Source organism: Protopterus annectens, chromosome 3.part1 (assembly GCF_019279795.1).
Source record: "Protopterus annectens isolate FY-2018-M chromosome 3.part1, PAN1.0, whole genome shotgun sequence".
Taxonomy (NCBI): domain Eukaryota; kingdom Metazoa; phylum Chordata; order Ceratodontiformes; family Protopteridae; genus Protopterus; species Protopterus annectens.
The window spans coordinates 1652015218-1652028830 of NC_056732.1; the positions used below are offsets into that span (position 1 = coordinate 1652015218).

At 41.6% G+C, this 13613-nt stretch overlaps 1 protein-coding gene across 1 annotated transcript in view; it reads left to right on the forward strand.

Annotated features, from left to right (window-relative positions):
• The window catches only part of PEX1 (peroxisomal biogenesis factor 1), a 1694243-nt gene that overhangs the window by 374618 nt on the left and 1306012 nt on the right, over positions 1–13613 (forward strand). Inside the window, exon 7 of the mRNA XM_044067676.1 lies at positions 7526–7649. Coding sequence (XP_043923611.1) covers positions 7526–7649 — 124 coding nt within the window. The remainder of the gene's footprint in view (positions 1–7525; positions 7650–13613) is intronic.

A 13613-nucleotide genomic window follows, 5' to 3' on the forward strand; every position in this document is an offset into this window, starting at 1 on the left:
CAGGCTTATTCTGATTCTACTCCTTCTGCTACTCCTCCTGAGGATTTTTCTTTTCAGAAACTCTTCATTCCATGAGGGAGCATTTTAAGTGGGAGGGTCAGGACTTCTGATTCCAGGAAACGGCTTAGGAATTTCTGTTTTACCCCAGCATAGGCCTTTGGCTATACCTCCTGTTTTGGATGTAGTGGAAGATGTTTTACAGAGGCTTCTCTTAATCCTGATTCTTTGCCTCCTGCTCCTGTTAAGCGGATAGGTATTACAGGGTGCCTGAAGTTCATAAGTATCTTTTAAGAGTCCTAGGGACCCAGAAACTGTTGTTAAGGCTTCTGTTGTTAAGAATCCGGTTCCTACAGACAAGGAGGCTAGGGCCTTGGATAGATGGGGAAAGAAAGTTTATACTTCTTCCACTCTTGCTATGAGGGCTCTGAATTGCCAGTTTCACATGTTGAAATACCAAAACTATCTCCTTTCACAATTGAAGTCTAAGGTTGATGCTCTGGCAGTAGGTATTGATTGTAAAGAGTTGCAAGATTTAGTACATGTTTCTGAACAGGTGGGTAAGCATTCTTTGCAATGTGGTTTTGATGCTGTACAGGCCTCGTCTAGGGTGGCTGCCACTGGGACTGTTCTTCACGCCTGGCTGAGGGATCAGAATTTGTCTGAACATGTTAAAACAAGGATTTTAGATGCTCCTTTACAATCTGACGTGTTGTTTGGTCCTCCTGTTGAGACAGTCTTAAAGAAAATGGAAGACAAGGCTAAGTCTATGCAGACTGTTAAAGATTTTTTGCAGGTCCAGCCTCCAAAGTTTAGTAGAAATTGGCCTACTAAGGATCCTTCTTATGATTCCCAGGCTAGGGGTAGATCTAGGCGTGGTAAGGGCAGAGCTCAGGGCTCTTTCAGGCCTAGGACAGGGAGTTCTCCTGCACAGGCTTCGGGTGAGGGCAGGGGTCAGTCCTTTCGTAAGCAGACCCAATGTCCTACCTTTTCAGCTGCCAGAGCCTGCTCGTCTGGCAGCACCTTTGGGAGGAAGGTTGCACTTTTCAAAGAAATTGAGTTTAATTACCCAGGACAGATGGGTATTGGATATCATACACTACGGCTACAGGTTTTATTTCCATACCTTGCCTCCTTTCAAAGGCATGCCAGGCGTTCCTCCTCAACAAAGAATAGAGGCTCACAAACAAGTTTCTCTGTTTCCCTCTGCCAGAAGTAGGCCTAGGATTTCTCGCCTGTTCCTAGTACCAAAGAAGGGAACACATGGAGACCAATTTTGGATTTATCTATCCTCAACACTTATCTGGACATTCCCAAGTTCAAAATGTTGGCAGCTTTTACCTCTGCTGGGCAAAGATCATTGGATGGTAACTTTGGATCTCAAGGAGGCTTACCTTCATGTTCCTATCAGACTCAGTTGCAGAAAGTATGAGCTGGGACTTCTCACTATCAGTTCTCTGCATTGCCCTTTGGCTTATCTGAGTGTTCACGAAAGTTCTGGCTCCAGTGATAGCTTTCTTCAGACTAAAAGGAATACAGATCTATCCTTATTTGGACGACTGCCTAATTCTGGCTCAAGGAAGGAAGAGCTTCTTCATCATTTGGAATATGTGATAGCAGTGCTAAGATGCCTAGGGTATTCTGTGAACGAAATAAAGTCCAGTCTAGTACCCTCTCAAGACATGTGCTTTCTGGGTGTGAGACTGAATACAGCAGCCCAGATGGCCTTTTTAACCCCGGACAAACAAAAGAGTCTATCCCTTTACTTCCATCAACTATCTCATCAGTCCGGCTGACTGCAAGGACAGTCCTTCAAGCCTTAGGGTTCATGGCATCTTGCATTCTGGTGCTTCCCAATGCCAAACTGCATATGAGGAAGCTACGATGGTATCTCAAAATGTGTGGACACAGCACTGCCAGGATCTGGACACTGTCATTCAAATAATACCTTGCATTCAGAAGGAATTTTTGTGGTGGGCTCAGGAATGTCACCTAAACAAGGGACTCTCTGTGACCCGGCCAGAGGCAAGTCAGATTTTAACGACAGATGCCTCAGACAAAGCTTGGGGAGCTCATCTAAATGGAAAGTGGATACAAAACAAGTGGCCTGTCAGACTACAACATCTACATATCAACATGAAGGAGATGTTAGCAGTCCAGTTTGCATTAATAGCTTTCAAGGAATTCCTTCTTCCAGGACAGGTGTTGATTCTAACAGACAACACAACTGTCATGTGGTACATCAACAATTCTGATCCTCTATGCAGGCAAGCAATGATTTTGTGGGAGACTGCTCTCAGTTTACAGCTCAATCTTCAGGCAAGGTTTCTGCCAGGAGCACAGAACTCCTTAGCAGATGTGTTGAGCAGACGAATTATGGATCCCCACGTGGAAATTGGATCCTCATGTATTTCAGAAATTGACAGTGTCATGGGGAACTCCAGACATAGATCTGTTCGCTTCTCCACTAAACCATCAGCTGCCAAAGTTTGGTTTCATCCCGGCTTGGAGAGTGGATGCTCTTTCAATTGGAGCAATCTTCATGTGTATGCCTTTCCACCTCTGTCTCTCCTCCCAAAGGTACTTCTGAAGGTCAGACAGGACAAGCCAAGGATGATTTTAATAGCTCCAGATTGGCCTCGACAGCACTGGTATCCATTACTAAGAAGTCTAGTACGGAAGCCTCCATGGCCTTTGCCTTCGATTCCACACCTGTTGTCACAGGAGGACAGCCATTTGCTCAATTTCAAGCTTCACTCTCTGCACCTAACAGCCTGGCATATTCTGTTTTGAACCATAATGGGCCTCCACTTCCTCAGCAAGTTTTGAATGTTATTTTGGAAGCTAGAAGGCCTAGTACAAGGAAAGTGTACGCTGATAAATGGAAGAGATTTTTATTTTGGAGTGCAGCAAAAGATTTTGATGTTTCTGAGCCTAATTTGTGTGTGGCTCTTCAAAATCTTACTGAGTTACTAGACAAAGGTTTGTCTTTCTCTTCTATTAAAGTTCATGCTGCAGCAATTTCAGCTCACTATGATTGCGACCCGCCATTGTTTTCTCATCCTTTGTTCAAGCAATTTCTTAGAGGGGCAAAGAATATAAGACCCCACGAGCTCCTACTCCTGCTTGGGATCTCAATTTTGTGTTGGAGAAACTCACTCTACAACCTTTTGAGCCTGCAGCTACTGCTGAGTTGAAATATTTATCATGGAAGACTGCTTTTGTTGGCCATTACCTCTGCAAGAAGGGTTTCTGAATTACAGGCCCTTATGGCAGTTGAGCCTTTCTTGATTTTCCATAAGGATAGGGTATCATTACGCACTAATCCTTCCTTTATGCCTAAGGTGGTTTCTAGTGTGGCTTTAAACCAGACTATTCATTTGCCTACTTTTTATGCAAATCCCCAAAATAAGGGGAAAAGATTTTGCACACTTTGGATGTACACAGGCAGTTCGTTATTATTTGGACAGAACTAAAGGGTTCAGGCAGTCTCAGCAGTTGTTTGTTTCTTTTGCTTTGAGTTCTCAGGGCAAGCCTGTGTCAAAACAAACTATTTCTAAGTGGATTGGGTTTTGCATTGCTTTCTGTTATTCCCATCATGGCAAGGAGGTTCCAGCTGGGATTAGGCCTCATTCCACTAGGGCTACTGCCACTTCAACAGCTTTTTTGAGGGGAGTGGCAACCAAGGATATTTTGGAGGCAGCTACTTGGAGTTCTGTGCATACTTTCTCTAGGCATTATCACCTGCCACTTTACTCTAAGTCCAGGGCTGGCTTTGCCGTTTTGCAGGGCATTTTGGCAGCTCCTGCTTCCTTATAGTTAGCCATCCTCCCTTACCTCTGCTTTGGGATTCTACCCAAGTGTAAGGACTGCAGCAATGTGAAATGAAGAACATGGTACAGTTTTGTACCTACCATAAATGTAGATGTTCGAAGATCCACATTGCTGCAGTTCCCTCCTTCCCCTCTGTAGTTGGAGGTGGTTGTGTGGGTTGGGTTGTACATATTGTGTATATTGTATATATTGTACATATGGTTAGTGCAAGGGTGGTTGGTTATTTGTTTGCTGTCTTTTGGTTTTGACCTTTATTTTTAAGGTCTTCTGACATCTGGGGCAAGAAAAGACTGAGGATATGACGTCGGTCATGCGCATTTGTATCCTGCCGTACTGGCGTCAGTTAAATGCGCCCTGACCGATATTCGGGCCGACCGTGGACAGCGGACTACCCAAGTGTAAGGACTGCAGCAATGTGGATCTTCGAACATCTACATTTATGGTAGGTACAAAACTGTACTTTCCTTTGCTCCTTTCCTGACTTTCTTCCTTTTGGGGCATTAGCCTCCCTTCTAAGGGAAATAAAGTTCTGAAGCTTTTGATGGCCAAACTGCCTCTTATACGGGAGGTGCCCCCTAAAGCTTTGGAAGCTGCCTGTTGGTCATATCTTAGACAAGGATGTAGCCCATATTAGTTAAGGCTACTGAAACGGTGATCTGTTTTAATGCCTAATGTTATGGTAATAATAGGTTCATAGGTAATTACTAGGCTTGTAGTCCAGGGGACCATTGAGGAGCCTAGCTCAAATTCCCATTTGCCCTTAAGCAGTGTCTGGTTAATTGACTTGCCCAAGGCCACACAGTAGGCAAATAAGGGTGTAGGGAATCAAATCTTGTATCAAAGGAACTCTGGCATGGCTCACAGCCTTAACTTTCTGTGCCAGTTGTCAGGCTTACTTACAGAAGTACAGTGGATATGAAAAGTGTACACAACCCTGTTAAAATGCTAGGTTTTTGTGATATAAAAAATGAGACCACAGTAAATCATTTCAAAACATTTCCCCCCTTTATGTGACCTATAACCTGTACAATTCAATTGAAAAACAAATCTGTTGGGGGGAAATATAAAAAATAAAAAATGTATAATAAGCTGGTTGCATAAGTGTGCACACCCTTAAACTAATACTTTGTTGAAGCACCTTTTACTTTAATTACAACATTCAGTCTTCTTGGGTACACACCTGCCATCAATTAAAGAGACTCTGATACACACCCCTGGGATCATTTCATTGGCTCTGCTTGACAGAGGATCAGTTAATTAATCAATGGGGCGGCGAAAGCTGACACACTCTGACTAGGCTTATAAATGCCCTTGGGCAGATAGAGTAATACCTTACCTAACCCCAAATAAAGTTCAGCTGCCCTAGTAGGATTTTTCTGACATTTACTCACTTGCTTGCTACAGCAAAAGCCATGGTTTGCAGACAGCTCACAAATCATCAAAGAGATCTCATTGTTGAAAGGTATCTGTCAGAAGAAAGGCACAAAAAATTTCCACAGCATTGGATATACCATGGAACACAGTGAAGACAGTCATCAAAAAGAGAAAATATGGGGCAACAGTAACATTGCAAAGAACTGGACATCCCTCCAAAATTGATGAAAAGAGAAGACGAAAACTGATCAGGGAGGCTGCCAAGAGACCTACAGCAACACTGAAGGAGCTGCAGGAATTTCTAGCAAGTACTGGTTGTGTACTACGTGACAACAGTCTTCCGTATTCTCCATGTGTCTGGCCTATGGGGTAGGGTTGCAAGATGGAAACCTTTTCTTACACTGAAAAGCATCCAGGCTCAGCTGAAATTTGCAAAACAATACATCGTCTCCCAAAAGCTTGTGGGAACATGTGTTATGGTCTGATGAGAACAAGGTTGAACTTTTTGGCCACAATTCCAAAAGGTAGGTTTGGCACAAAAACAACACTTTGCATCACCAAAAGAACAGCATCCCCATGGTGAAGCATGGTGGTGGCAGTATCATGCTCTGGGGTTGCTTTTCTTCAGTTGAAACCAGGGCTTTAGTCAAGGTAGAGGGAATTATGAAAAGTTCCAAATACCAGTCACTTTTGTCCAAAAATTTCAGGGGTTTGCTAGAAAGATGAAGATGAAGAGGAATTTCACCTTTCAACACAACAATGACCCCAATCATACATCCAAATCAACAAAAGAAAATTAAAGTTTTAGAATGCCCCAGCCAGAGCTCAGACCTTAATCTAATAGAAAATCTGTGGGGTGACCTGAAGTGGGCTGTGCACAAGAGATGGCCTCGCAATCTGACGGATTTGGAGTGCTTTTGCAAGGAAGAGTGTGCAAATTTTGCCAAGTCAAGATGTGCCATGCTGATAGACTCCTACCCAAGAAGACTGAATGCTGTAATTAAATCAAAATGTATTTCAACAAAGAATTAGTTTAAGGGTGTGTGCACTTATGCAACCAGCTTATTGTATTTTTTTTATTTTTCCCCTAACAGATTTGTTTGTTTTTCAATTGAATTGTGCAGGTTGTAGGTCACATTAAAGGTGGGAAAAGTTTTGAAATGATTTATTGTGGTCTCATTTTTTTTTATATCGCAAAAGCCTGGCATTTTAACAGGGGTGTGTACACTTTTTGTATCCACTGTACTTTTCTTAATGTTAAAACATGGTCATAAGCAGAAATGTGCATCTCAAAATAATTTCAGCGTATTCTGTGTTCATGCCTCGTGTGTGTGTGTGTGTGTGTGTGTGTGTGTGTGTGTGTGTGTGTGTGTGTGTTAGTCTCGAGTGTAAATCTCTGTGGAGCAGTTTCTGTAGCTTCATGGTCTAGCATCTTTCAAGGACACACTATAACATTCGGAGATCATGTAAGTGTTGGTGAAGTAAAGAAGAATATGAAGTGCAGCTTGTTCGTCTGTAACTTTCACCAAACTTTTTTGCACTGAATGATCAGTGTGAATAACTTGACTATTTGAAGAAGTAGCATCTCCAATATGGAATGTGTTAATACTAACTGTATGATTGGGAGCAGTTTTGCAATTTTGGCTTTCTAAATGCAGCATTACTTTTATGTACGATTTGCTTAGAATTCACTGCCAGATAACTCAAGTCAAGTAAATGGCTTCCCTGAGTTTTTATAAACTTTTCAAAAAAATGTATTGAAGAGCAGTCTGCTTGCACCTGTTTTCATGATCATGGTCGACACAGGGCATCACTGTGTAATTGTTTATACTAATCCACACATTACTCCTGATTGTAACAGTACAAATCACTTGTCTCAGTGCTGCTTCTCTCCTGCACAGTATTACTAAATGACCATTAAATCCCAGCTGTGCTCACTCACACTCGCTGTGGAATTATCTATTTACTTAAAATTGTTGATGTTATTTATCTGTTTGTCATACAGACTGTTATGCTGATGCTGTATATGTCATATTTCTACTTATCCATTTATGTATCTCACTTCATCAGTATCAAATCCTTTATTTTTGCTCATTTTCTTATTACTCTGTATATACACTGTAATTTTTGTATATTATGTGATATTGCATCTGCCTTTGTGCGTATAATGATTGTGTATTTTGTGACTTATTTTTTTCTACAATTCCCCTGTAGCTCGGGAAATGACTGAAAAAGAGTTCTTGGACTAGTTCATTCCACCAATTTAGAAAACTTACACAAATAAATCTCACTTTAAAACTTTCCTCTGTTTCCCTGTTAGCCCATGGATGTCACTGAAGATGACATCAGAGCAGCTTTTCTTTCATGGTTGAAGTCTTACAGTTCTCATGAAGTACCAAAGCTAGCGACAGATACTATGTGGATACAGCTGACAGTGAAAAAAGGTGAGAAATAGCAACAAGATTAACAATTTTAATTTCTGGTTTGCAGTTTGTTATACTATTGTTATTTTTTCTTTAAAGTCATGGCGTTGTGGTCCTTGGAAAAATCAACATGGTCATATTGCCTTCCTTCTGTCAGTGTTCAGATGCAACTGATACATTTTAACATTTATGTATTTATTTATTTATTGCTAGTATGTTTACTGGGTTAGTGAACTAATCGGTAGTGACCCATTTCACCCACAAGATGGAAGATCCCAGTTCACAAAACAGTAGTTATAACAACAGTATACATATTTAGTTAATGGTTACTTACGTTGAGATTTCAGATTACACATATGTAGTGGAATATGATTAGTAAAAGTTATTGCGCATATTCAGCGGACAAAAAAAAATACTTGGATACTTAATAGTAAAGTATTAAATAGTGGTAACAACTAAGGTAAATTTATACTTTGGGTTTAGAATATTTGTGTTAAAAATATGGTTAAGTTAAGAGATAGGGCTAGCTAATCTTAATGCGTTGAGTTATACATTGTTTGCATATTCAGTATTTACATTGGTCAAATCGTCAGTGATGTATGGTTATTTAGTTTGCGAGAACTGTATTGCAATCCGATATATACTGTAGAGCAGAGGTAGGTAGAGTTCAGCTGTGAATTGGTTATGTAGCAGTATGTAGGTTGCTCTAAAGGAATGTGAAGTGGAAGAAGATTCGGGCCATGATGAGGGAAATAGGCTTGTTTGTGTGTTTTCCATGCAGGTGTAGGAGTTTTGATCTAAACGGAAGTACTGAGGAGTGGGTGCTAACATCTCCTGGTAGATTGGCCAGTAATTTTCGACCAATAATAACAAAGGCCCTGGTTATATGTACTCATTAAGATTGTTGGTCAATGTAGGGGTAGGTACAATGTTAGACTAAGAACAGTGAGCAGAGTTGGAAGTTAAGGTTGTTATTTTAAAGTAGAGCTATGGGGTGGTGATGTTCCTCAGAATTGTGTATGAAGGGGTAAGGAACAAGACATCAGGTCTTGCAGGGATAGGAATCCAGTTAGAGTGGCAGTGGTGTTTTTACTACATGGAAAGGAGGATGAATCCTGCATACTTTGGTAGAAAGCATTTGTCAGTTGGAAGAATTCTTCTGGAAGGAGGATGATTATGAATGTAAACTGTATTCTGCAGAATGTCTTTTTCCACAGCAGTTTGTGTCAACATTAAAACCCATTTTTGCATAGCATGCATCTACATCCCTCCCCTGTAAGATTTGCCAAAGACAAACTATCAGAAATATGCAACACACGTTGTTGTTAGAACACTCTCATATTAGGATCTTTCAACGGTAATGCAATAGGTACCGATAATAAGAAACTCAGCAGTGCTCTATAGCAGTTCCACCTTTAGCAAATAGTTAAACTACCAACTAGAAGCATTCCACATTGAAGTAAAACATTGTGCTACACCTCATGATCACTAATATACCTCACAGCTACACCCAACTTTGCACTTTCCCTAGTAGCTTAAGCAGTCACTTCCCATTTCTATCCACGTGGTCCTTCAAAGCTCCAAAGCCCCAGCCACAGTTGGTCATTTCCCTAGACACAAACTAGCCACTCCCCCACCATCTTAGCCACATTGACTGCCTCCCTCCCATACCTTATTAAAGATGTAATTCTTGCCCTCTCATTCTGCTATGAAATTCTATCAAATCTCCAAGATTCATTCATTCATACCACATGTAGATGACTCAGGGTACAAAAAGTATAGGTTCTTATATTTGTATATTTGTTTTTTTAGCTCAGTTATGAAGTTCACTGTATGGGTGAAAGTTTTTCTTTTTTCTTTTTTTTTTTTATTTAGCCACTCCCTCCAAGCCTTGTTCATAGGTTTGTACTAGGTTAACTGCCCTTGTGGGCCATTTTAAGCCTAGCCAATTACCCCATATGAGAATCAAACCCTATACCTTGTGTCTTTAGGTAAACACCTTAACCATTATGCCAGTCTCCCACCCGTCTGCTACATATAATATTTCTGGTGAGGGTAGATAGCCATGGGAAGTTTTTTTACTTTTACTCTTTTTACACAGAGTGGCAAAGTTATTTAGGGTGTTTGATCATATGTCATCACACTGCACAAGGGAGGAAACTAAACAAAAGTCTCAGACTTTTGTCCCATTGCATTTCTGTCCCCCCTCTCAAAAATCCTAAAAAATATATCCGCACTCAACTTCACGGTCGCCTCTTAGAAGAGCTCATTCAAAATAATATAATAAAAAACTCATCAGAAACTTGGCATGCTTTATATATATAAACTTTCTTAAAAACTTTGCTAAAAGCACCCTAGCAACCACTTCCTTTCACTCTTATAATGCCCCTAGCCTTACCAACTTGTAGGTATCTGTTAAAATTGAACTTGAAATATGCTACAGCAAAGTTGCTAAATTTGCTGCCAAAAAACACTTCTGTACACATCACTGCAAGGTCCTTAAATGTTTGAAGTGGCTTGAACTATCCCACTACCTAGACTTTGCATAGTTAGCTACTGCCCACAACATCATTTATAAACCCCATGCTTGTCCTGCACTAAGCTCTATTTTTTCCTGTCACCCAAACAGACCTTCATTCTAATGGTAAACATCTTCTCACCATCTGTAAACCTCAAAAAGCATTTGGAAATGGCCTTTACTACTCTTCTGCTGCCAGCAATGGAATTCTACTCCACATGCTATTAGAACTGCAACCTACATCCTTCCTTCAGCATCTTCTGAAAGGCCACCTATTAAACTCATGAAAATGTCTGCTCCGAATGTGGGCATGGGACCATAGATGAGCCAGGTGACTATGGATAAGTGTGCCTGATTACCACTAAACTCCAGTAGCCTCTCCTGAGAGGATATAAGCTGGTATGTATGTTGGGGGGATAAATTTGAAATTACATAAAAGGGTTATGGTTGCAAACTATACCGGGGGGGGGGGATGAGTGAGAACAAAAGGGAATATGATACAGTCCAAACCTATGGGGTAATCTTGTTGCCTTTTAGGGTGGTCAGAATAAATGGAGAAATGTATAGAGCTGGGATAATGGATCAGATAGATCAAAGAAAGGTAAACAAACTCAGGATATAAGTAGCAGTTCTGTTCATACTGAGTTATTTAAATGCATACAGTGATTTCCTTACTACTATAGACACGTGATAGTCAAAGGCTAGATTACTGTCTGTGTGTCCCTAAGTCTGTGACTAATGGGTCAACTCTTAGGAGTGTGTTGTCAATATAATGGTTAGCATGGGTGGATGATTTCCTGAAGGATTCTGTTATACATTTCTTGCCGTTTAGTTTTAGTCCATGGCTCTGACACCAGTTATTTGAGTATGTCAGCTCTTCCTGGAGAACATTTGTGTCTGTGTGGAAATTCTGTGACTGATCCTAATTTGCAATCCTCTGCAAATTTAGTCAGCCAGAGGCCATTAACATTGATCTTGACTTCAGAGATGTAAATGCCAAAAAGGAGAGGTTCCAGGACTGATCCCAAGCGACTTTGCTTGTGACTGGCCTCTTTGTAGAGATAGACTCCCCAATTCTAACTTCCTAGGTTCTGTTGTGAGCCAGATGGCTATCCATCAGGTGATATAAAGGTTTATACCTAAAATCTTCAGTTTGTCAACAATGCCTGAGTGGAGTATGGTGTCAGATGCCTTGGCCAGGTCAAGGTAGGCAATGTGAATCATTTTGCCCTCATCCTTTGCTTTGGAGACCTTCTCAAAAAAGTCCACCAAGTTGAGTAGGCATGACTTCCCCTTGGTGAAACCAAATTGAGTTGGGTCCAGTGTCTGAAGGTTTCTTATGGCAATATTAGTCATTTCCATGATAATTCTTTCCATGGCTTTGCATATGAGACTAGCGAGAGTTATGGGTCAGTAGTTTCCAAGGTTTATAGATAGCTTACCTTTGTGCAAAGCGATGACTATTGCTGTTCTCCATTCTTGAGGCATGAAGCCTGTTTGGCTACAGTTAAATAGCAATTCCAGAGAGAGAGACTGATAGGTCATGTTGCATGCTATTTAGAAGGCATCTTGGGATATTGTCTGGGCCCATTGATACACTGTTCATAGGTGTGTACTAGGTTAATGGCCCTGAAGACTTTTTACAAGCCTTACCCCATAGAAGTGCCCTGGCATTGTGCCTCCCAATGTTAGTTCCCATTGCCTCTATCAAGTAGAGCCACTGGAGTTATCCCCGGGGTGAACTTTCTTTTACCCATCCACTCATCAAGATTTTTCTTGAAGAGGGATAGTGAGGTGCTCTGCTTGACATGTATGGGAAGTCTATTCCAGAGCATGGGCAGTCTCTGGGTTTGGAGCCTCTCCCTCTAGCATGTTCTGTTGATTGTGGTAATGAGGTTGAGGTCTCTGGAGCATGTGGTGCAGAGGGATTGGAATTTCTTTCGATGTAGCATTTCTAACAGAGCTGGGTCAGACATGGCTTTGTAAGTCAAGCAGAGATAGCCTCTAAGTAGGCGATATGAGACAGAATAGCTGCAGTCTTTTGAGTCTTTCCTTGTAGGACAGTTGTTTAATGCCTAGGATCCTCTTCATGAGGTACTTCTGTGGTCTCTCCAGCTGTTGCAGGTATCTAATGAGGTGCATGCCAAATGGGGCATTATACTCAATTGGTCTAATGAGGGAAGAGTAGAGAGGGACTATGACCTCTTTCTTCCTGGATGCAAAACCCTTGGTAATGAGTTGTGCCACACAGAAGGACTTTTTGACCACAGTGGCAATGTGGTGGTCGAAAGAGAGGTTGCTGTCAACCTGCATTCCCATATCTCTTATAATGCCTTGAGTGTTCTGTGGGCTCCCATCAATGTTGTAATTAGTGGGAACGGAGTTTTTATCAAAGGATATGACGACACATTTTGTGGCGTTAAGCTTAAGGCCATGTTTTCGACACCAGTCATTGGTCTCAGTGAGGCCTTTATGTAGGATGTCTGTATCACTTGAGAGTTAATAATGGCTCCCAGCTTGCAGTTGTCTCCGAGCTTGGTCAGCTAGAGTCACTCCATGTTGGCCTGGACTTCTGAGAAGTAAATGCCGAAGTAAATGCTGAACAGGAGAGGACCCAGGACTGATCCCTGTGGGACTCCACTCGTGACTGGTCAGCAGTCTGACATGGAGTCTGCTACTTTCACACTGTGTGTTCTATCTGTGAGCCAATTTGCAACCCACCTAGTGATATGGGGGCTGATGCCTAGTTTGATGAGTTTATCAATAATTCCCGAGTGAGGAATGGTATCAAAGGCCTTGGCCGGATCGAGATAGGCTGTATGCACTGCCTTACCTTCATCCATGATCCTGGTGACTGACTCAAAAAAAGTCAACCAGGTTGAGCAGCCATGATCCCCTTTCACAAAGCCAAATTGCGTGGGGTCTAGAGTTTGGAAATTTCCTATATCTTTGTTACTCATGTCCATGATGATGTGCTCCATAGCTTTACATATCAGACTCGTCAGGCAAATGGGGTGATAATTCCCAGGGTCTATAGTTGCTCCACCTTTATGGAGAGGGATGACTGTAGCATTGCGCCATTCGGTAGGGACAAAGCCTGAGGTGAGGCTGTGACTGAACAGGACACACAGATGTGGTGCCAGTTTGCAGTTTGTAGTTCATGTAGAACACAGCCAGGGATATTATCAGGTCCCATAGAAGCTGTATTCTTAACCTTGGACAATGCAGCCTTAACCTGTGCAGTAATGCTGAGTGCCTGACATTCTTCCGGTATTGTCATTGGTCCTTTAGGGGGGAGAGAGGGGTAAAGTTGGCATTAAATCTGTTGGCCAGTATGTTGGCAATATCTGTTGTCTCAGTATAGGAGGTACCATTGTACAGTAACTACGAGCAAATATGTGTTTTGCCGTGGTGGTTCTTGATATAACTATAAAAGGCTTTGTGATTGTTTTTAGTGTCTGCCGCAA